We start from the raw sequence: 22,918 nt of genomic DNA, 5'->3' as shown, positions 1-22,918 counted from the left end.
CTTCCTGTGCATAAGCCTAAGATCTGGACATAATAAAACACCAAAGCTCGGAAGAGCAGTTTGAAAGGTCTGAAGTGTATCTCTGCTGGGAAGGCTGGGACTGAGGGCCTGTCAGAGACCTAGGTCAGTGAAGGATTGTAGCCAGAGAGAGTGCTGCTTTCTCAGACCAACACCGTCCCCTTTTGTGGGAAAAATAAACATCCTAGCTATCTGGGTTCTTTGTTGAATTGGGGGTTCCTTGAGACTGCGAGGCTTAACACTAGCTGGCGATGTTTAGGGGCATGAGGGTCCTCCTAAAACAGAAAGTGGGGTAAGGGGTTGCCGGGGGAAAATTAGGGATACAGACACTAAGGTCAGGGAAAGGCTTCCGTGGTAAAGGCGAGTAAATGCCCGTGTCCTGGCGAGGTCCTGGGTGCTCTAAGCTGGAAGTTGGGGCTGTCTGGGCTGGCACAGTGTTGGGAAGGTTCAGTCTTCCGATAGGCAGGCCGGGGCGGGGTCACAAGCCCAGGCACAGCTCCTAACACAACCACCACCCCCTCGCAGCCCCGCCCCCGTCGCCATGGGAACAGCCGCGGCGGCCCGGCTGGCGCGCTGCTCTCCTTCCTCCCTCGGTCTCCACCGCTCCAGGGGCGGGCGGGCGGGCGGGCGGGTGGGGTGGGCTGAGCCGGGGCTGCCATAGCCTCCGCCACTACAGCTGCCGCCCGGGGAAGACCAGAGCAAAGCAGCGCACGAGTCCTGAGAGAAAGAGAGAGATTGGGGCTGCAGGGCGGCCGGTCCCCGTCTAGGACCAAGGGTGAGGGGGGCGCGCTGTAGCCCGGGAGTCGGCTACGGTGGGGGAGGGGGTCTTGGGCCTTGGAGAACAAAGGGAGCGGGGCGGGGACCAGTTCAAACAGTGCAGCTCTGATCTCTGTCCCAGCGCGTTCGCACCTGTTGTGCGCGGGCTGGGCAGATCTATCCGGGCTCTCAGCGACCCCACCTGCGCGCACCGCTGGAGTTGAGTACCCCGCGTGGCTGTGGTGGCGGAGCGCACAGGCGGGGCATGGGCGTAGCCCGGAGACTACAGCATGGACAAAGATGATGCTGTGGGATAGAGAAAAGGGGCGACTCCAGAAGGGGTGGATGGAGGTGCAGGAAGGGCATAGCCTCATCCCCGCGGACCCCGGGGTGGGTACCCCTCTCTCCGCAGAGCGCGGCGATGTGAGCTATGAGTGCGGCGTGGACACTATCACCGGAGCCGCTGCCGCCATCGACGGGGCCCCCGGTGGGCGCGGGCCTGGACGTCGAGCAACGCACGGTGTTCGCCTTCGTGCTCTGCCTGCTCGTGGTGTTGGTTCTGTTGATGGTGCGCTGTGTACGCATACTGCTAGACCCCTACAGCCGCATGCCCGCCTCGTCCTGGACCGACCACAAGGAGGCGCTCGAACGTGGGCAGTTCGACTATGCGTTGGTGTGATGGGGAACCAGTCCCGGGCAGGTCCTTAGAGAGATCCCGCAAGGGTCAGCCCCGTGGAGGGGTGCCACCAGCCTGGACTGCGCTCAGGGTTATGCCTAGATGCCCTAGCTCGGAGTTGAGGGCGTTCGGAGAAGTTCAGTCCTTACCCACCTTAGCCACCCATCTTCCTTCCTGGCCAGGCCAGAACCCCACCTGGTGCCTTTATCTACCCTGTCCCCTTCTCTCTGCATACTTATCCTCACTGCTGACCCCTCCACACTGAATCCCTGGTGATCGAAGCACCCCGCACCAACCTCAAGCCTTCCCCAACTACCAGGCATGTTACATCCTTTCCTGGGAATGCAGACTCCTCTTATCTCTTATTTCTTTGCCTGTTATGGTCATCATCCATTTTAGTGCACTCCTTGAGTTCTGGCCCTGGCAGGCAGGCTTTCTTCGACTCACATTGGACGCTGCCTACCTATAATGCACGGTACAGTCTGCTTCAGAGACAGACCCAGAAACCCCACCATGGCTGCTGCTTGTGTTGATAATGTCTGGCACTTTATGTGCAGTACAAGCAGGCTCATCCCCTTCCCAGACCCGGCCCCAGCACAGGTTAGAGGGCCCCACCTCTCCCACCTCCCCCTTGCCCCACGCCCTTCCCTTGCCTTTCACAGCTCCCTGCAACTGAACCGTGGCAATGATAATAAAAGCTATTCTTGAGTGCTTACTGCATGTGAAGGAGATTGCTGAATTAGCCATTCCTGTTCTTAGCCTGTTTGCTTCTGAGGGTTTGTGACAAACAGCCGAGCCAAGCTTCTGTTAGGATCCCTCATTCTACAAGCCAGGGGACGACTAGAAGTCTAAGCTGCTAAAATGACTTGCCCCCAAGCCATTGATCTGGAATCAGAACCCAAATCTGCTGTTGTCTTTTAACCGCTGCCTAATCCTGCAAACACCCAATTTCATACATGACCCTTCCATTGCTTTGGAGGTTGGGGGCTAGTAGCCACCTCCACCCCACCCAGCTCATGGTATAGCTGAGACAACCCCACAAATACGCACTCTTCTTTTTCTCTTGACCCAGAGAGTCACAGGGGACTATGGGGAGTTAGCCTAGAGGTTATTTTCCAAAACCATACCTACAACCCCCAAACTCCTGAGCCTGGTCCCTCTTGTCCCCATCATGTCTCAGAAGCTGTGGGTTTGGCTTTGTGAGGCTGTGACTAGGGGGTGGGCTGGCTTGGCTCCACAATCTGCCTAGGAGAGATGTGTTGAGATCCTCAGGGAGCCGTGTGCAACGTGTGTGGGGAGAACTGAGCTTTTCTATAAAAGGAAAGCCATGCGAAGGCACAGCTCAGAGAACAGAAATTTTACTCTCAACTTGTTAGGCTTGGGGGAGGGTGCTATGGTGGGAGGGCACCTGTTTCCCCAAAGAGACCTAGCTTCCCCCAGGCCTGTGCAGTACTCCATACCCACAGAGCAGGTGGAACTTCTGGTGGGAAGGCCTACAGCATAAAGTGGTAAGTGGTCTTGGGGTTTAACTCCAGCCACTCCCTGCAGCTCTGTAGACCATACCATCCTAAAGCTCCTCCAGTTGTGCCTCACTCTTTATTTCTAGGGATACTCCCTTCTTCCTCCAGCCCTCTGCTATTCTCCTGGGGAGTCCTCTCCCTGAAACCAGGGCTTTGCTCCTTCCATCAAGTGGGCCACACTGCCAACTTCTGTCATCTATAGGAAACTTGCCCCTAACACCTGTCCTCCAGAAAACCAGCCCAGCTTTTCTCTTCCACCTACATTTGTCAAAGAGCTATCCACATGGTCACCAACGGGCTCCTTATGCCAAATTAAGCTCACTCCAGACTAACAACTAAGTTTGTGAGTGTATGATGTGGGTGTACATGCATGTTTATATAGCATGTGTTTGGAATTGTTTTCTTCACCTTTATATGATTTCAAGGAATTGATCTTAGATACCAGGCTTCATACCAAGTACTTAACTCCTGAAGCTATTTCACCAGCCCAGGTACCAGCTTTTCCATCCTCCCTGGACACCATGGAGGGACCGACTTCTTGACACCACCATCTTCCCTGGCATTTTGCTCTAGCTCCCAAACGGTGTCATTTCAGAGCCCCTACTCTCATCTTTATGTCATGGGGGCGGGGGGGGGGGGGGAAGCTAGTTAAATGATAGCTTTATTGAAGGTTACAGGGCACACCAGGAAAAGGTAAAGAGAACCCTACAGTGGTCGGCTGATGGGGGGGGTGGGGGAGGGTGTGCTGGGGGGATCTAAACGCAGTGCCATACACAAAGGGATGATGATGTGGTGCTATTATGGCAGAGAACAAGGTACAGTGTGCTAGGGACCCTTGCCCCAATCTACCAATTCAGGAAGTCTGCCTTTGTGCAGAGTCTCCCATCTCTCCATCCCCATTCATTACAACTGTGCTTCACTTTCTGAGGCTGCTGGTGTATGCAGCATCTGAAGGCTTGGCCTATGGCTGGACACTCTGTCAGGAAGTCCACAATCATGTTACTGACCACCAATACCAGTGGTGCTGGACTGGTGTCCTGGGCAAAAATCAGCATATCTCATCTGCTGTACTCTTCACCTCGCAGGGGTGGGGACCTGACTCAAGAGGTCCAGGGGCACCAGGAATGGGTTCAGTGGGCAGATCCCAACTGCTTTCCAGGCTAGCCTTGGTTCTATGGTCTCAGAAGTTTGAGGATTACTTTGGTCAGGCTCTTCTGGCCCCGTGGAGTCGGTCCCTCCATCTTCAGTCCCAGGCCTGGGCCTCTTCTCTCCAGAGAGAGAGGTCTGGGGAGCCATCAGTTGAGCATATGTTTTGGTCATATGTTCCACCAGGGCTGTGCAAGGCAGGTGGGACAGTTCCTCTGGAAGTGACATGAGCAGGTTAAGGACCACAGCTGACTCTGATAGAAGGAAAGGGGAAGAATGAGAGTGCAAGGTTTTAACACTCCCCCCACAACCCCCCCCCCCACACACACACAGTATAGACCCTCTCCTCCCTAGTAGCTCTTACCAGCTGCTGAGAGCTCAGGGCCATGGCCACCTCTGGAGGAGAAGGAGAGGTATTTGTAGATCTTCTCAAAGTCCACGGCAAAGTCTCTCTCTGTGGAGGACCCAGCCAGGGACTTGGCTGGGGCATCACAGTCAGGGATGGTGACCTCTGAGGCAAGGCCAGAGGCCTCAGGGCCAAGGACAGAAGCCTCACGAGTGGGGTCAGCAGCAGTCATAGGGACAGGCCCAGAACCTTCAGGGGCAGGATCCTTCTGCTCATCTTGGTTGCTCAAGAACACCAGTGCCTTTCCGCAGGCCTTTGTGGGCTTGGCTGGCTTGGAGTGCAGGAGGCTGGGTGGTTCTGCAGCAGCAATGGTGAGCACCTAACAGGAAAGAGCCATCAGGGAAGGAAAGGGGGAAGTCCTCCAAATCCTCCTTGGCATTCTCAAAGTGACCTGCACAAGAGATGGTCATAGAAACTATGGCTCAAGTGTCAGTGTCTGGCCGGAGTCACTGACTTCGCACCAGAGCCCAGGATCCAGATCTACATTTCTTCCTTTCTTTTTTTTTTTTTTTTTTGGGGGGGGGGTTGCGGGTTGGGGGGTGGGTGTAGCATTAGGAGGGGCCTGGCACTCCTTCAAATTTGGAGATTACATACAATACCACTGCCTGACTAAACCCAGGGGCTCTCTACCCCTGGGTTTATTTATTCATAGGGCACCCTGTTGCCCTATAAATAAATACCCTTGGACTTGCCAAGGGAATGGGTTTACCTGGGAGAAAGCTGCAGTCAGGGCTTCCTCCAGTGGGCCTGTTAGTTTCTCAGCAAGATCCATCCATACCTGGGTGAAGCCAGTTGAGACACGGTCAGTCTAGGGACAAGCGCCCAGGGGTCTCCCAAGTTTTGCTCTTTCTGTATTCCTCTGACCAGGATATTCTCCCTTCCTAAGAGGCCAGCCTTAGGCACGCACCCCTCACCTTGCCCTCCTGCCTCACCTCTATGGGGGCTGGGAGCTGTGTTTCTTGATGCCTTGGACCTTCTCTGCCACCTGGCTTCACCTTCTGAATGGCCTCTCGAACCACCCGGCCTTTGAGATGCTGGATAAAGCGGCAGATCTGGGGAAGAAAGCAGGCTTTCTATGAGCTCAGAAACAGAGGCAAGACCAAAGTCTACTGCCTTGCTGTTTTCAGGCACTGCTACTGCTCCCTATCCTGGACTAGCCCAGTGTTGTGCATTCCCAGAACTGCTGGGACTTGAGCCAAGGCCCCAGTGTGTGACCAGCTACCTAATGAAGATGTAAAAGCTAGGCCTATTCTTGATCCTTCCTGGGGCCATAGTTTTCTCTTATAATGAGAGCTAACCTATTCATTTCCACTCCACTCCATTTTCTAGACTCTCACTTCATGCGAACTTTGGTTCCACCCAAATTCACTTTTTTGTTATTGTTGCTGATTAATTTACTTTGAGACAGGGTCTCTCTCTATAGTATTTGCTGTCCTGGAACTATGTAGACTGGTCTAGCCTTGAACTCAAAGAGGTCCACCAATGAAAGGATCCCAGGTGCTGGGATTAGAGGTGTATGCCACCACACCTGGCTACCAACTCTGCCTTAAGCCATGCCCCATCCTCACTTCCACTCACCTCCACTCCGCTACGCTCAGCCCTCCGATTTTTCCCGCCCACACTCTACAGCCTCACAACTCTCCACAGCCTTACCCACAGACTCACTCCACGCAGTTGTCACGTCCCACTCCCAGGCTTTCCCACTCACATATCACCTCTTCATGGTCCACTTCCAATATGCTTCACTCACTTAGAGACCCGCAGTCCAGTAGCAAGCCATCGCAGCCCCGCCCCCAAGTTCACCCCACCCCCAGCGCCGCGGCTTTACCAGAGCCTCACTCTAAACTTCACTGTCACCCGCCCCTAGTCAGTCAGTATTCCTTGGTCATCTCCATAACCCCGCCTCAAATCTCACTCACATCCCCGCCCTAAACGCCATCTTGCACGCAAATCCCGCGTGCCACTGAGATCCACGACCGTCCCCAGTCGCGGAGCTCCGCCCGCTCGCCTGCTCCACCTTAGCACGGCCATCACGCTCCCTGGCCCCGCCCCCAGCACCAGGACACCACCTCGGCCTCGCTCCGGCTTCGCAGCTCCTGGGCCAGCTCCGCGGCGTCTGGCTCCGGCTGACCCCGCCGAGCCTGAAGTAGTCTCAGTAGATGCCGCATCTCGCGAGGGCTCCATGCTGTGGGGCCGGTAGCTTCACCTATGTAGCGTGCTGGGACCTTCCGCCGTCTCTGCGGTGGCTTCATGCCGGAACTGTACAGAGCTCTTTCCTGGTGGGCGGGGCTACGGAGGCCTAGGCGGTCTGAAAGAGCTCGAGGCGGAAGATTTAACAGATGGGGGCGTGGCCCGCGTTTGTCAGCTGAGGGATGTTGCTACAGAGACTGAGGCGGGCAGAGGGACCAGGGTTTTGCGTGCGTTTTATGTTACTCATGAGCTACAGAAAAAAAAAAAAAAAAAAAAAAAAAAAAAAAAAAAAAAAAAAAAAAACCCAACAACAACAACCAAGGGCTGGAGAGATGGCTCAGCGGTTAAGAGCACAATCTGCTCTTCCAGAGGTCGATTCCCAGCAACCCCACATACATACATAAAAGAAATAAGTCTTTTGCCGGGCAATGGTAGCACACGCCTTTAATCCCAGGAGGGAGGTAGAGGCAGGCGGACTTCTGAGTTCGAGGCCTGCCTGGTCTACAGAGTGAGTTCCAGGACAGCCAGAGCTATACAGAGAAACCCCGTCTCGATAAAACCAAAAACCAAAAACCAAAACCAAACAAAAACCTTTAGACCCTATATTTCCGAACTACGTCATGAAACCCATACTGTGTGATTTGCTTTTAAAGCTGGGCTTGCCATTTGTGAGGCAGTGTTTCTCTATATAACCCTGGCTGGCTTGGATCTCGGTATGTCGACCAAGCTGGCCTCAGACTCACAGAGGTCCTCCTGAATGCTCGGTTTAAAGGCATGCTCCTCCACACTTTGCTCATTTACTGTTCTTGCAGACAACATGTTTGGTTCCTAACACAGACATGGTGGCTCACAACCAACTGCAGTCCCAAGGGCCCTCTTTTGACCTCCATGGGCGCCAGGCACCCATATGGTGTACATACATACACAGAGGCAAAACACATATATAAATCGAAACAAATCAACCCAGGCTTGCCACTATTCCCAGCATTTGGGAGGCCAAGACAGGAAGATCGCTGAGTTTACAGGCTAGCCTGGACTACAGTGAAATCCTGGCTTGAAAGAAAAATAAGTCTAGGTTATGGGGTTGGGCAGCCCTAGAGACTCTGGAGGTGATTTAGATGTGGTATTGCCAAGCCTCAGTTTCCTTGTTGGTAGATTAAGCCCGGAAGTTCCTTTATTGCTGTATTAGTCAGGGTTCTCTAAAGTCACAGAACTTATGGAATGTCTCTCTACATTGAGGGAATTTATTGTGATGACTTACAGTCTATAGTCCAACTAACCCAACAATGGGCAGCTGTGGATGGGAAGTCCAATAGTCTAGTAGTTGCTCAGTCCCACAAGGCTAGTTGTTTCAGCTGGTCTTCTGTAGAAGTAGGTTCTAACAGATGTGCTGGCAAGTAAGTGCAAGCAGGGGAGAAGAGTGAACCTTCCTTCTTCCAATGTCCTTGTGTAGGTCCCCAGTAGAAAGTGTGGCCCAGATTAAAGGTGTGTACCAAGGAGCCTGGATCAGGAACTTGCTTTGTCCTGGCTGACCTTGAACTCAGAGATTTCCTTGCCTTAGCCTCTTGGGATTAAAGTTGTGTACTACCTTGCCTGGGCCTATGCTTTTCATGGCCACTATGCCTCAAGATCTCCATGCTAAGATCCAGGTCAGAAACTTGTATCTTCCAGCCTCAAGATCTGGATCACAAATGTGCCCTCCAATTCTAGATTGTAGCTCATTCCAGATATAGTCAAGTTGACAACCAGGAATAGCCATTACATTTGCTTGCACAAAGATGAGAGAGTCTGGGGAGGTGGGATTCCAGAGGAATATGGAAGGAAAGAGCAAAGAAGGTCCAGCTTGGGGGAGAATGAAAGAGGGAAGAATGCAAGACTCAATTTAAACTTAAGTTGGTGGGTTGTGTGTGCTTTTCTGTTTCAGGCAAATGACCCATGTCTCTCCCTGCCTATATGTGTTCATGGGAGCTGGACTCTCACCCCTCCATTCTAAGTCTTTCCCAGTCACAAATCTGAGGCACAGCCTGGTCCCAAGGCACAGCCTGGAGCCTCCCCTCCCTGCACCCCCACCCCTACCCATGTTTGGGAGCAAATTGACTCCACCAGAAATTAGCAGGTCACCAATTTATTTTGAACAGGGGAGTGAGGACAAGGAGGGAGGGAGGGAAAGAGAAAGGGGAGATATGCAGGAGTCCTTCCAAAGGGTACTGAAATCATGGCTGGATGAATCTCAGGACCTCACTGGGTCTTGCCATATCTAGAGAGGGGGTGACAGAGGTTCGGGTCATGTTTTCCCAACAAGCTTTGGCTCCCTCCACCAATCTATGTACTGGTGTGTATGAGACTAGGAACTTGATAAATCCCTCTTACTTATCTGTTCAAGTCTTAAAGACACCTTCCGCTGGTGACCCCATCTCCCAAGTTCAATTTCCAGCTCCACTCTGACAAGTTACTTAACCTCATAAAAATATTGTTCTTATCTCTATCTGAATGTTGTTCAGAAAATTAAATGAATGTACAAAGTACTTGGAGTCCCATGAGTAAACTCTATGAACGATCCTTACCACCACGTCCCTCTTCTAGCTCTTGCTTCAGACCTGCACACCCAGTACTTACCTGCCTACTGGGGTCTCTGGAGCTGGGGGCCGCTGAGTGAAGCTCTAGGAGGCTGGCCTGGGGGTGGGGGTGCTGAAAGAAGAAGCTTGCTGGAATAGGAGTTGCCTGTGCCCTGCGCCAGGTTAAGCGCGCCCCCTGGTGGGAGCTGCTGCAAGTGTACCAGCCCTAAGGGCCAGATCGTCGAGGCAGGTTCAGGGATATGGGCGCATGGGGGTGGGGTGGGGCAGGTAGACTAGACTGTCTGGACGTGTGGAAATAGGTGTGGGGTTCTGGCGGAGCAGTAGTCGGTACCTGAGTGTGCGCAGACGAGACCAAGCCCAGCGGCCAGCGCAGCACCCAGCACGAAGGCCGCCAACACCAATGCCACCACTGGTGCAGGCTCCAGTGCCGCAGCGGCTGGAGCGGGCGGCTCTGGGCGGACCGCCCTGCCTGGGAGACTCTTGGATGGCCCTATGGGGATAGGTGCAAGGCTGAGACTAGGCCTTGGACCAAGCTGTCCTTCCCATCCCGGTTTCAGGGCCCCTTGCAAGCTTACTAGGGGGCGGACGAGGTACTGTGACCACGATGGGCTGGGTCAGCATGTGCAGGTGGGGGCTGTCAGCACCAAGGCTCAAGCTGCTGCCGGCACATGCCTCATCCTGAGGCAGACACTGAGTTGCAAGGGAAGAAACCAGACTTCAGTGCCTTGGTGATTCTGGGTCTGGTCTCCTATGATGGGCTTAAGCTTCCAGCTTTCCACTAGAGGTAGGAGGTTACCACAGGACCCTATGGTAGGGTTAACCATAAACCTAAATCTAAACCTAAAAATGGTTTCAGTCCTAGAACACCCCATATGTCAGCCTCTAGGTCTCAAGTGAGGCCTGCAAATCAAATGTGCAGAAGTTTAGACATATCGCAGTGTTTTCTTGAATCCAACCTTCCAGCTCTAAAAGGACTCCAGATCCCACCCAAGGATCCTAGAGCAGAAGGCGGTACCTTTCTAGTCTACTGGGAGTCCTTCTGCAGAGCCCCATGAGAGATATCTCTATACCCAGTACCCATCTTGAGAGGGACCCAGACTATAAAGCACTTTGCCTCCTAAGGTCCCTCAGCTGCCAGAAACACTTTTGCCTAACTAGAGAATATTCCACAGGTGCCGAGATTGCTGTTTCTACTAGCGCACCCGCAATGGTGCTGGTGGGGTCAAAGGCACTGGTGTCTGGTGGGCAGCTCGGCGGTGGTGACTGCGATGGCGGCAACGGCTTATCTGGCAGTGCAAGAACTGTACTGAGGCATTGAATACCGGGCGCAGGCGGAAGCTGAAGCGTGCGACGCTAGCAGCATCCGGGCGTGGAGGTGGTGAGAAGCTGACAGAGTCGTCGGTGGGGCAGCCCCCACGTAGAAGCACCAGGGCAGGCCCCAGGGCCGGTCGTGAAGAAGGCGTTACTGAGCAGCGGTGGAGGGCTAGGCCCCATCTCGGTGAAGGACGGGCCAGGGCCGCCTGCGGGATCAAGGCGCCATCAAGGTCGACCAGTCCCCATCTATCCCTCTTCCCACCCACCCTCGTTGTTTAAGGCGCCCGCACCTGCACAAACACTTGGCTGTCTGCCGGAACCTCCAGTGGCCCTGCGCGGCGAGGGAATGCGTCCTCTGCATCTGATAACTCCAGACTGAAAAGGGGTCTGCGCAGCCAGGGGCCAGGCGCCCCAAGGAACGGAGGTGCTGAAACAGAGCACAGAGCAAGGGCGCAATTCCCTCTAGGGAGCCCTTGTCTTCCTTTGGAAAGGGATGCATTACAGGTGGTCTTTTTTACCCATACTCAGCTGCATGCCAAATTCTCTCTAAGTTATTACCAGTGGCATCAGAGCCTAGTAGCTGAAGCCAGCTCAAAGCTGTGCTCTTTCATTTTCTGACCTTTTGTGCCATTTCAGAGTAGGCAAGGGGATATGGGGATACACCGGGTTGATGTGCTCCTGTGACGGTCGTCAGCGGAGGAGATGAAGTCAGGGTTCTCTGCTTTGCCCAGTTGCTAAAGCCTTAGAGTCTTAAGAGATCCAGTATGAGCTACTGGCCATTAAGGAGAAGTAGGTGCTGGCATCTGTTGCGGTCAGGAGGGTGCCCACCCCCATACCTCCACTTACACACACACACACACACACACACACACACACACACACACACACACACACACACACGGCCTGTATAGGCAAATGACTGCTTTCAAGTAGCAGCTAGGGGTTTCTCACAAATGATTTGCACACTTGGCCCTATTCCCACTGCCCTTACCTAACCACTTGGTTGAGAACTTTGAGGAAATTGGCAGAGGGGCTAGTCTGGGAAAAGAAAAAGGGATGGCACCCCCGCCCCACCTGCCCACCCACACATCCAGTTGCAAAATCAAGTTGAGAGGGGACAATAGGGAAGTGGGACACAATGCCCCCACCCCTGTGCCAGCCTCTACATACCAAGTGGTGCATTGTGCTTAGTGGAGGTCCCAGGGAGCAGGGCCAGGAGCAGGAGTGTAGTGCCCACCATGGTGGCCTGTCCAGGTTGGAGTGCTCCAGGCCAGCAGCAGGCACCTGGTTGGGCTGTACCCAGCCCTCTAGGTGTGGGTAGGTAGCCCTGGCCTTGGTGAGGCTGCCACCCTGGGAAGCAGGGAGTGGGGGCGGAGGACAGGAGGGCTGACATCTGAGCCCATGCTCAAGGCCTGCATGGATAAGGGCTTTCTTGATGTACTGAAATTTCTAGGAAAAGAGGGCCCCTCACAAAGCTGCCTGACACCTTCAGTCGCTCCAAACACTTCCCACCCAGCTCCCGGCCCTGCTGATTTCCCATGAATGCAGTCCTTAACCACACACTAAAAGCCCTCCTCACAGGCCCTTCCCACATCTCTATACACTCTACCAGGCTTAGGACACCAGACTCGGAAGAAAAGGGAAGGGTTTTATTCTCAAGCTTCTAAGGATTTACAAACAAGGGTATTTTGTTTTAAAAAGGGAAGAGGGCAACACTGGTGGCCTGAGGAGGAGGTCAGAGGGTGGGACCAGACCACTCCAGGTCCCTACCTGCCCGAGACCCACTCTGCCTGGGCCAGAGGGATGGCTGGTGACAGAGGGAAGGACTTGGGAAAAGGTGGGGAAGTAGGAGACTCCTCCAGACTCCCACTTAACACTAGAGGGCAGTCGACAAAGACAACACAGACAGACAGACAGACAGACGACAGACAGACAGACAGACACAAAACACACAGAAAATAAAGTTAAATAAAAGTAAAACCATGAGGCCCAGTCTTGGGCCTGTGCTGGCCCTGGGACCAGCCATGTGACCTAAGTACACACAAAGGCTACCCATGCTTCTGCTTCGGCTAGCCTCAGAATGATAAGGGTGGGGCCAGGCTTGCTACTCTATCCCTACTTCATTCCACCTCCCCAACACAGGAGATAAGGAGAGAGGGTGCCCTGCCCCGGGCAGAGAAGATGACTTCTATTACAATTTAAACATGCGGCATTGTGTGAATAGGATGAAGATGAGTCAATAGGATAGTTAAGAGCCACAGTGTCACCTAAGCCTACGGTTGCATCAGCTACATCCAGCAAGGTTTCTCAACTTTGGTGCTGGGTTTTGTGGTTGTAAATTGTTTTGTTTCGTTATATTGTTCTCTTGTCCACTTGAACTGCATGCATCACCAACAAAAAGGAAACATAACCCACTCTGTCCTAGCCATTGCAGGACAATGGGACAGACATCTGGCCCAGTCCAGGCCACAAGTTGGGTTGGAGCTGGCCAGCTCTAGGTGAGCTAAGGGATGCTCAGGGGCATGATGGGAGTAAGTCACCTCACATACCAATACCCTGGCCTCCCCAGCACTCAAGCCTGCCCGTCTTGTCCCTGATACACATGCTCAAACCTCCACATCTACTCCCTTCACTCTTAATCCCTGACTTCTCAGAACCCCTCCTGTCACTGACTCTCAACAGTTCCTTCCCTACTACCTGCTACTCTCTACTGCATCCCCCATACACCTTCCCTGAAGGCCATCTGTGTGGCTCAGGCCCCTGGTCTCCCTCTGTGCCACCTGAGCTCTTCTACTCAACCCCAAACTATAAGCAGTTCCCAGTCCCACGTGAGGCTCCCCCAATGAAGCCTGGCCTCTCCTGGGCCAGAAATAACAAGGAGCAGCAGGCAGTCCAACCCCCAATGCCTGAGGCAATGGAGGAGAGGGGGGCCCACCACAAGCAGCTAAACATTACTTTGGTAAAAGTTTCTGAAGGTACCGACACACCCCACGAGGACAACCCCACCCCCAAACACACACCCCCACCAAGTACAATAAAATACAATAAACTCCAAAAGGACCCCCTGAGATCAAAGAGAGACAGACAGACACAAAGACAGCAACCAGTTTGGCTGCAGTCACAATGCCCACAAAGCCATCCTGGAACAAAGACTTAAGGAAGCCTAGGTGAGCCTGGGGCTTCCACTGAGGGTAGAGTGGCTGGGCCCAGGCTTAGGCTAGGAGAGAGGCAGAGGCTGGGAGGGAGACAGGGAAACCAGAAAGGACAGTGGTAGAGAGGGAGGGGACAGAAGGAAAGACGTGGAGCAAGCATGTGTGTAAGAGAAGGTGGAGGGTACAGACACTGGGAGTTTGGGGGGATGGGGACAAGGGGCTTTCTCTCTGCCCCTGGGGGTCACCCCAGCCCAGAGGTTATGATTGAATAAATAGCGAGTCTGCTCATGGCCTGCTGTCTTCCGTTCACAGTGTCTGTCGGGGTGGGGTGGGGTTCACACAGCTGGCTGACCCCAGAGTGGGAAGGATTAGGAACCAGCATGCCCTTTTGTCCACAGCTGGTGGGCAGGGAGTCAGAGGTGGATAGGTACCCCCTACTTTCTGTCCTCAGTCCTTGGCAGTCGTCCAGGTCCCAGGTCCCCTGATGGGCAGCTGGGTTGGCCAGGTGGGAAACGGGGGGCCTGTGGCCATGCCCCTGGGCCCCTGTGGGGCTGGCCGCTGCCGTGAGGCTACCTGAAGAAGGGCAGATGGTGTTGGCTCAGGACTCCACTAGTCCTTGGGGACTCGGTCTTTGCCATGACGTCCTTAAACCAAGACGCGACATCCACCTCGAGTATCTCATAGTGCTTGATGAAGCTGTGTTCCTGTAGGCCCGAGAGTTGGCTTAGGAAGAGGAGTCAGTCCTCCTGGTCTTGCAACTGAGGCCAGGAGGACTCCACACGTGGTGGGAATTGGGGGCTAGGTACTCACAAGTAGCTTATTATACTTTGGTCTCTTCCTGTGATCTTTAGTAAGGCTGGATGAAGAGCAGGGAGAAAAGAGAGATGAGAGTCAGGGAGATGAAGCCTGACTCCCTGGATGCACATCTATGGTCAGGCCCTCCCCGGTGAGAAAGCCAGAAGGGGCTGCTCATAGCCAGGCTCCACTAGGCTGGGGATCCACAAACTCTCCTGGCCCAGAATAGTATTAGGTAAAGACCCAGCTGGAGAGCTGGAAACACGATGTGAGGGTCACATAAGAGAAAGTCAAGTATGATTTTCCTACACAACCTCCATAGAAAAGTCATGGGGGTCACCATGCCAGATACCCACAGGACTAGCTGTCCCTGGAGGCCAGATCCAAACAAACCTAGAAAGTGACCCCCAGGGCTACAGCTTTAACTCCTGTCTACTGCCACAAGCCACGGGCCTACCTGCAGCTGTGCCCATCTCATCCCTCCCCAGTAGCATGAGGACACCTGACATTCCAGAACACTCCAGAGTAGAGAGGTAGGAGCAAGGACAGGCAGCATGGGAGTGCTCACCAGTCTTTGACAAATGACTGGAAGTCCCCTGAGAAGCCCATGTGACCAGGCAGGAGTGGGGGCTCTTCCTGTAGGACTTTGGTGAGGACCTCAAAGTCTGTCTTGCAGTTCTTATAGGGGAACTGTCCTGTTGCCAGCTCCACCTGGGAGGGTGACAGGCATTGCTGGAATAGCAGGTAAGAGATCCCTGCCTTTCCACCAAACCCTAGAACAGCAGCCCCAACGAACCAGCGAGATGCCCAGGCTCCACACATCTGCTCGGATGTCATAGTCAGGCTTGGTGGGATCTGGAGGGTCAATGCGCTCAGGCTGCGGGGTGGAAGAGAAGTAGGATATACCCTGAAGGTAGGGCCAGCCCACCCAGTCCCCTGGTCAGACCCAGCAGGGCCCCACTCACAGCCATATAGGCAGCACAGCCAGCACTCCGTGTTTTGGCTTTGGAGTCAACGAGGCGGCCGCTGATGCCAAAGTCACAGAGCTTGATCTGGCCCCGTTCATCTAGCAGGATGTTGGAGGGTTTGACGTCACGATGGATGACTCCATGCTTCTCCTTCAGATAGTACAGTGCTTTCACAATCTGGAGGACAGACGAGTTTGGACACCTGTCATGGAGGACAGAACTGAGGGGCACCCACCTAGCCATACAAGCTTGGATTTAGCTGCTCACCGCCACAGTCATCTTGCCCAGGATTCGCTCTGGAATGGGGCCCTGCATTCGTTTCTTCAGCTTCTCTGCACATGTGCCCATGAGCTCCATGGCAATAAAGACATCTGTCTGTAGAAGGAGGGTGGTACCCAGGGCTTGGGGCAGCCATGCTTTCCTCCCCACCCTAGCACACTACGGTACATGGGGACATGTAGGACCCTATGGGGCAGAGGGTGACCTGAGACTTTCCCAGAGGGGCTTGGTCCCTGGCAGAGTGCTCACGTTGGTGATGAACGTGCCAAAGCACTGAACAATGTAGGGGCAGTCGTGGCTCTTGAGTACTACGTCCAGGTCCATCAGAATGCGCTTGTTCTCTTCCTTGTTCCCCGAGCGCCGCATTTGCTGCAAGAAGGGACAGCCAAAAGGTGAGCTTCAAGTACTGGGCAGGCTGCAAAGGCATAGGATACATCCTCGAACTGGGGTGTGGAAGGCTTACCTTAACAGCAATGATGTGGCCTGTCTTCCGGAACCGCATCTTCCACACCTGACCACAGGTACCACTGCCCATCTCGCCCAGGTTCTCCAAGTCATTGATTTCTGCCTGATAACGCTGGGAGAAGAGCAAGAAAGCTGGAGGGTCCTCAGAGCCTCTGCTTCTGTCACCCACCACCTCTAGGTTGTCTGGGTCCTGACACAGCCCCCAGGGTGCCTAGCTATGGGGAGGTAGTACCTGGCCCCCGATAGTCAGGTACCCTGTCTGCTTCATGATCTCCTGCAGCTTTTGGTCAATCTCGATGCTGATGGGACAAAAAACAGAAGATGGTAAGGAGAGTCCCCCACAAGTATCACCCCCCTCCCCAGGACCAGCACAAGGAGGGCCCTAGGCTGGCCATGCTTCATCAGCTTACCTCTCCATACTGCGGGGTGTGAACAAGGTTGATGGGAGCCCCAGCATGTGACGGGGCCGGGTGGGGGGTGTAGGGTGCTGTGGGGAGCTCTCTGAGGATGGTGAGCGGCTACCCCCATCGTTGGCCAGTGGGAGCTGCAGGGCTGGGGAATTAAAAACCAGGGGCATGAAAGGAGTTAACATCCAGCTGGCCACCAAGGACTTGGTGTTCTCATCTTCTCCTTTCTGGTATCCCTTCGGCCAAGCTGGAACAGTCCTCTGCTCTGCTGGCTAAGGCCTCCTTCCCCACCCCCTGGGGCATCTTCAGGGTACTTCCTCCTGTCCCTCTGACCTGAAAGGAGATGGGGTGGCCTGGTGGGAGAGGAGTAGTCTCAGAGGCTGAGGGTTTATCCTCAAGTACATACTGCAGAGAAGTGAGGGGACTCTGCCAGGGAGTTTCCCCGGCACAGCTCTTTGTTCCCTCCCCAGTGCCAGGAAACAGGCTCAGGGCCACAGTGCTCACATAGGGAAGTGTGAGGACAGAATGCCCATCAAGAACCTGGCCTGGCCACCAACACTGCACTGTGGATGACAAGAGCCAATAAGCTATGGAACTCTGGTTTCAGGCTGTCTTGCCCTAGATTACACTCCTAGGCCAGGGAGGGCCACCTTCTGTCCCGATGTCTCATCTGTGCATCTCCCAGCCAGTCCTGCAGAACTAGGATCAAGGGATCGGGAACAGAACCCCAGGCTAAGCTTGAGTTCTTTTTTTTCTTTGTTTTTTGTTTTTTTTTTTTTGTTTTTCTTGAGACAAGGTTTCTCTGTACAGCCCTGGCTGTCCTGGAACTCACTCTGTAGACCAGGCTGGCCTCGAACTCAGAAATCCGCCTGCCTCTGCCTCCCAAGTGCTGGGATGAAAGGCATGCGCCACCACTGCCCGACCAAGCTTGAATTCTTGTGAAGAGAGACTGATGGTGATCTAGGTGGCAAAGCTCTTCTGGGGGCTAGCTGGACTGGGCAGGGGGAAGATGCTGGGCCGGGGAGGGGAACTTGGTACTTCCCAATGGCCTGCATGCGGATGGCTCGGGCATGCTACAGGCAGATAGCAGGCAGGCAGCAGGCACCCCAGGACGGGAGGGCAGTGTTAGGGTGAGGGATGACAGGAGAAAGACAGAAAAAGAGCCAAGACTTGGGACCCAGCTTCCCAGAGGAGGTGCTACAGAGACAGCCAGAGAGGATATGAGACATTAAGAGGAAGTTCCTTGAAAAGCTAGGGGGTCTCTAGAGGCAGAGGCCGTGAGCCTCTCATACTTCAGGGGTCTTAATGTCCCAGGATTATGGCTATTTTAGCTTGGGACATCAGCACCAAGCAGCCTTCAAGCACCACTTCCCAGAAGGCCTGGAGCCTGCTACTTTCCAACACACCTCTCCACCCTTATCTTTACTACCTACCGCCTCTTCCCACAGTCAATCTAAATGGCTTTTAGTAACTTGGGCCCAGTGATTAATGGTCAGAGACAAATGGGCTTTTACTGCTGATATCCAGGTCCTTTTCTAGCCCTGGTAGTTGGGACCCAGCTGTATCCAGACTCACTAGAACTGTCCACAGCTCACTTCCATGAGTACATGTGACCCTTCTTTATCTGGCAACTCAGCTCCCTGGAGTGAGGACCACATCTCTAACCTCTGCAATCCTGCCAGTCCCCTGACCCACACACACCAGCAAGCCCTCTTGGGCTGCCCCAGGTCCAGGGAAAAGGCTGCTGGCCCCACTCTCTGAAGCATGGATTTGATGAAAAAGGGGAGAGAGATATACAAAAGCCCTAAGAACAGAAGTTAGAGGGGTTTAGAGCTACACGGCAGGCCTAGAGAGTAGATTAAATATGTCAGTGAGGGAGAAAAAAGTAAGAATGAGTGAATGAATGAATGAACGAATGAATGAATGAGAGAAAGCAAGACAGACCATGGAGACACGTGCCCACTTATAGGACTCGCAGGTGTGCAGGCTACCAGTCCAACATACATACACTCGTGTACAAAAGGACAAACACAGAGCACACATACACAGAGCACACATACACACATCCATGTACACACAGAGCACAGATACACGCATCCATGTACACACAGAGAACATACATACACGCATCCATGTATACACACAGAGCACATATACATGCATCCATGTATACACACAAACTGGGAACATACCACCACCAAGAGTCAGCTCTTCTTATTTTTATCACCACAGGTATTCTTTCTCTTACACACCTAGGAACCAGCACAGCTGAGCCACCTAGCATGGAGTCCTTACTTGGGGGGGGGGTGAGGGTGGAGGGGTAGGGAGAGGTCTTGCCTCCCCTGACCTCTTGGGACACTTTTGTTCAAATCCCGTATCCTCCATAGGCTTTCCCTGAGAGACCCCTCTGCAGAGACCCTACTAGACTATTCTACTGGATCAGGAATGTGCTTCGTGCCCACTGATGGACCCCATCCTGCAGTCTCAGCCCCACAGGCCAGGAGCTTGTTCTGTTTTACTTATTGCTATGTTCCTGGTCCTGAGAGCAGACACAGTACACAAATAATGACATTCATTCACTCCACAGTTGAGACAGATTAAATAAGAGCAGTGTACCTATCTCTAACTACTTTATTTTTATACATAAATGCACACAACATTGTGTGCCCACTTAGCACACTCCCACTCATTAAGGGAGCTCATTTCATTTTCTAGGGTTCCAAATTGAGCCAGAGAAGAAATGAGAAGACTAATGTACACAGAGAAAGTACATTGCTATAGTTAAGAGAGAGTAAAAATGAAGACAGAACTCTTTCTCTCTCTCTCTTTCCTTCTCTCTTTCTCTATTTTACACACACACACACACACACACACACACACACACACACAGACAGCATGGGGTGGGGATGGCATTCTGCAGCTGGGGCAGCGGTTAGGTCAATGTGCAGATACGCAAGCAGCAATGATAAAAAGGCTGGTACCTGCTCGCTGGGACGGGGCAGGAGCAGGGCTTAGAGTGATCACAATAACTGGATGGGGAAAGGAAGAAAAGAAAAAAAAAACACCACAATAAATCACAACAGAAACAACCAATTTGTCCAACAGAAAAGAAATCAAATCATAATGAAGAGGAGGGGGAGGCACAAGGCACCAAACTGCAGAGATGGGTAGAAACCAACAGAGATGGGATGATGGGAGGAAGGTGTGGAGCTGACAGAGATAGACACCTGCAGGGGGCTCCTTGGGGCCTGCCAGCCACTAGCCTTACCAGGTCTTACTCTGCTCTGGGGACAGGCAGTTCTTAGGGCACCTAGAACCCTATATCCAACCCTGTCTCATCCACAGGGGTATGGAAGGATGGCCCTGGAATGCAGCAGGGGCCCTCCAAGTCTTGGCCCAGTCTCTGGTCCCAGGCAAAATCCAATGAAACGCATCCCCACCTCTGGGTTATCTCCAGATCCTGGAAGAAACTCCCAGGAAGGAAACATGGAAGACTTGGGCCAGAAGGGGGAGGGATGGAGGGAATCCTGAATGCCTCTTCAGGAAGACGATCAAGCTGTGAAGGTCAGTCATGCCAGGTGGCCAGGTAGTGAACAGAATTCTTACCTACGGGGAGGCTGCCTTTCCCCTCTTACCATAGTGACCCCAAAGACAACTATAATACATATACTCCAAAGATTACATCACAGTGCATATAAAAAAAGACATTCTGCTGAATCAAGAGGGACAGAGAAAGGGTTGGTGAGAAGGGAGAAAAATCGGATTCTTTCAGCAAAGACAACATGGTTCAGGGGTATCTGGGATACAACAAGGATAGTAACTGTGGTCATGGTGGACAAGCTGGATGTGAAGCGCTTTTGGTATAGTATCATGTCAGGGAGGCAGGCCCAAAGATGGTAAAGTCAGAAATGAGGTGTGTGTCTATTTGATGGGACTAGACTGGTTACAGGTGTCTGTAGTACTAGCAGTCACTTGAGCCCAATAGACAAAGGTTGCCAGGCTGAGAGACGGCTATGTGTTTCCAGAGGGCTAGACAGCAACAGTGAAACTAGCTAGTCACAGAGATAGTCACAGAGACATGAGGTGCCCCCGTGTGTAGGAGGCAGTCATCTGGGTCCAGTGACAAGGTCCTTCCAAGCTTAGAAGGAGCCATCTGATATGACCAAAGAAGTCAAACGGAAGAAGCCTCCAATCAAAAAGAGTAGATGTAGATGAGGACTAAGTGACCTACGTGGGCAGATGGGCATGCACGTGTGTGGACTGTTTGCTAGGGGAGGGGACCTCTTGACAGTCACTGAGACGGCAGGACTGGAACCACTGAATCAAAAGAGATCTTAACTGTTTGCAGAGTTGAAAGACTTGGCTGTAGTCTCAGTAGCGTAGCTTCGGGTCTGAAAGCCTGCTAGGTGCAGGTGACAAGGCTCTGGGAGCCAACCACAGGGTGAGGGACCCAACCACTAAGCACTCAGGTACCAATGGTGTGAACTTCAGGACCGCGGTATGTGTGGGGGGAGAGAGTCGCCCTGGAGACTGCCCACCCGACTCCCAGGTCACCGTGACCCTCTCCCTGCAAGCAGACAGCATAGAGAGTGGAGGGGAGGAGAGCTAGCGCCCCGGAAGCGGGGGCAGGCTCTGCCCGATGGGCGGGGCCTCCCACTGCGCGCCCCGCCCCGCCCGCCCGCCCCTCCCCCACGCGGCCGTGCTTACTGGGCCTGGGCCGCTGCGGGCTGATATCCAGGTTGAGGTCGATCCTCCTGCGGGCCTCACGGTTCTCCTGCTTCAGCTTGGCTTCCAGGCGGGACAGCTTTTGCTCCAGGGAGGACGCCGCCATCTTCCCCGCCGCCGCTGCCGCCGCTCACCGCCAGGCCACCCGTCAGTCCGGGGTAGACAAACACCGCACTGCGCCTGCGCTCGGATGACCCCGCCGAGCCGCCGTCCTGCCTAGACCACCCCAGCGCGTGCCCGCCCTGCCTCGCATGCATAACGTCGCGCGTGCGCACTGTATCCCAATAGGAAGACGATGCCACCTAGAGCTCGAGGCTGGCCTCGTGAATTGTCATTATACACCGCCATCTTCCGCAGTGCGCATGCGTGAACTTTCTGGGGAGCGCCTCTGTTGAAAATCACTTTTAAAAAAAAGAAAGAAAGAAAGAAAGAAAAAAGCGAAGGCCGGTCAGCCGTACGTCTGCGTGCAGAAGCGGGAGATGGGCCAAGCTCCCGCCTTTACTGCGCACGCTCAGGGCTGTTCCGGATTATTCTTCATTCCGTGTGCATCTCTGGGCCTCTCTGGTATCTACGTCCTCACAGAGCCTTCCTCATCTTGGACGGTCCTTCATTAGGACCTGTTATGCTTAATTGCGGCCTGAACTCTCGCTGTTAGCATGAAGCCGCCTCCTCACCATAATTAGGTACCCGTGGCAATCCCTTTCCATTTCAGCTAGTCCCAGCAAACTGAGACTAGATCAAGGCCTGACAAGAGGAGAGGGAATCCAGAGTCGGTTATTCCTGAGCTCGGTGTCAGAATCAAGGTTAAGGCCAGACTTTCTGGCGCCCCATCTCCATCCTTTCTCCCGGAGAATCCAGAATCCGGACTCAGCTCCTGAAACCAATGTTATCTGAAGACAGTCCCTGGGGCTAGATGCCTCTGTCCTGCTTGCCCCATCCCCACCCAGCATTAAGTCCTTACGAGAGTGCTAAGATAAAGTTTATGTGAAAATTTGGGTCACTAAAGAGCAGTCTGCCTCTAGGCTCTAGGTATCAGGAGGTTTGCATTGTGCCGGGACATTCAGCAAGACCAAACCCAGGAGGTCAGGCTGTGCACAAATCTGGAAACAACAGTGAACACTTTGGGATGGGCCTTGGGCTTTAAAAGCTTCTTAGAACTCCTCTGGTAATGACCTATGGGTGGAGCAGACAGAAGCTTAGAGTTAAAAGGATAGAGGAGGAGAGGAAATTGGGTTGTTTTGTTTTGTTTCGCTACAAGGTTTCTCTGTGTAGTCAGTTCTAGCTGCCCTGTAACTCTGTAAACCAGGCTGGCCTGGAACACAAGAAATCCACCTGCCTCTGGCCTCTAGAGTTCTGGGACTGAAGGTATGCACCACCAACAACCGTTTTCGAGGGTGGGGTGAGGTAGATTCTTAAAAAAAAAAAAAAAAACCAACCCCAAACAAACAAAAAAACAAAAGAAAAACTAACAATTTCTCTTCATTCTACTTCACCTCTTTGAAGTAATTTGGATATCTTTCCTCCC

General features: G+C 53.4%; 3 protein-coding genes across 10 annotated transcripts; 1 reads left to right on the top strand and 2 right to left on the bottom strand.

Moving 5' to 3' along the window:
* Nucleotides 1-552: 552 nt before the first annotated feature.
* Ctxn1 (cortexin 1) lies at nt 553-2,170 on the top strand. Its single transcript, XM_031338940.1, has 2 exons — nt 553-793; nt 1,187-2,170. Exon 2 carries the CDS (start codon nt 1,205-1,207, stop codon nt 1,451-1,453), a length of 249 nt encoding a protein of 82 aa, XP_031194800.1. The 5' UTR covers nt 553-793; nt 1,187-1,204; the 3' UTR covers nt 1,454-2,170.
* Nucleotides 2,171-3,613: 1,443 nt separating this feature from the next.
* Snapc2 (small nuclear RNA activating complex polypeptide 2) lies at nt 3,614-6,834 on the bottom strand. The gene is made up of 5 exons (XM_031338939.1): nt 6,592-6,834; nt 5,455-5,574; nt 5,232-5,300; nt 4,481-4,841; nt 3,614-4,370 (listed from the first exon to the last, which is right to left on the bottom strand). The coding sequence occupies exons 1-5, from the start codon at nt 6,772-6,774 to the stop codon at nt 4,045-4,047; spliced, it is 1,059 nt and encodes a 352-aa protein (XP_031194799.1). The 5' UTR covers nt 6,775-6,834; the 3' UTR covers nt 3,614-4,044.
* A 1,987-nt stretch (nt 6,835-8,821) lies between these two features.
* Map2k7 (mitogen-activated protein kinase kinase 7) lies at nt 8,822-21,675 on the bottom strand. 8 transcript variants are annotated; one of them, XM_031338931.1, is made up of 18 exons: nt 21,376-21,675; nt 19,650-19,697; nt 16,672-16,813; nt 16,494-16,560; nt 16,260-16,373; nt 16,046-16,165; nt 15,785-15,892; nt 15,515-15,694; nt 15,346-15,426; nt 15,118-15,260; nt 14,565-14,610; nt 14,328-14,458; nt 10,893-10,989; nt 10,491-10,808; nt 9,864-9,978; nt 9,620-9,778; nt 9,329-9,400; nt 8,822-8,969 (listed from the first exon to the last, which is right to left on the bottom strand). In XM_031338931.1, the coding sequence occupies exons 1-17, from the start codon at nt 21,497-21,499 to the stop codon at nt 9,333-9,335; spliced, it is 2,061 nt and encodes a 686-aa protein (XP_031194791.1). In that variant the 5' UTR covers nt 21,500-21,675; the 3' UTR covers nt 8,822-8,969; nt 9,329-9,332. The 8 variants fall into 8 exon arrangements, with proteins under 8 accessions (XP_031194791.1, XP_031194793.1, XP_031194792.1 ...); XM_031338933.1 differs by having other exon boundaries at nt 10,611-10,808; nt 21,376-21,669; XM_031338932.1 differs by lacking the exon at nt 19,650-19,697 and having other exon boundaries at nt 21,376-21,669.
* Between the last annotated feature and the right edge of the window lie 1,243 nt (nt 21,676-22,918).

This window comes from Mastomys coucha, unplaced genomic scaffold (assembly GCF_008632895.1).
Source record: "Mastomys coucha isolate ucsf_1 unplaced genomic scaffold, UCSF_Mcou_1 pScaffold22, whole genome shotgun sequence".
Lineage (NCBI taxonomy): Eukaryota > Metazoa > Chordata > Mammalia > Rodentia > Muridae > Mastomys > Mastomys coucha.
The sequence above is the reverse complement of the archived record's forward strand: the minus strand, read 5'-3'. Positions and strand labels throughout refer to the sequence as shown.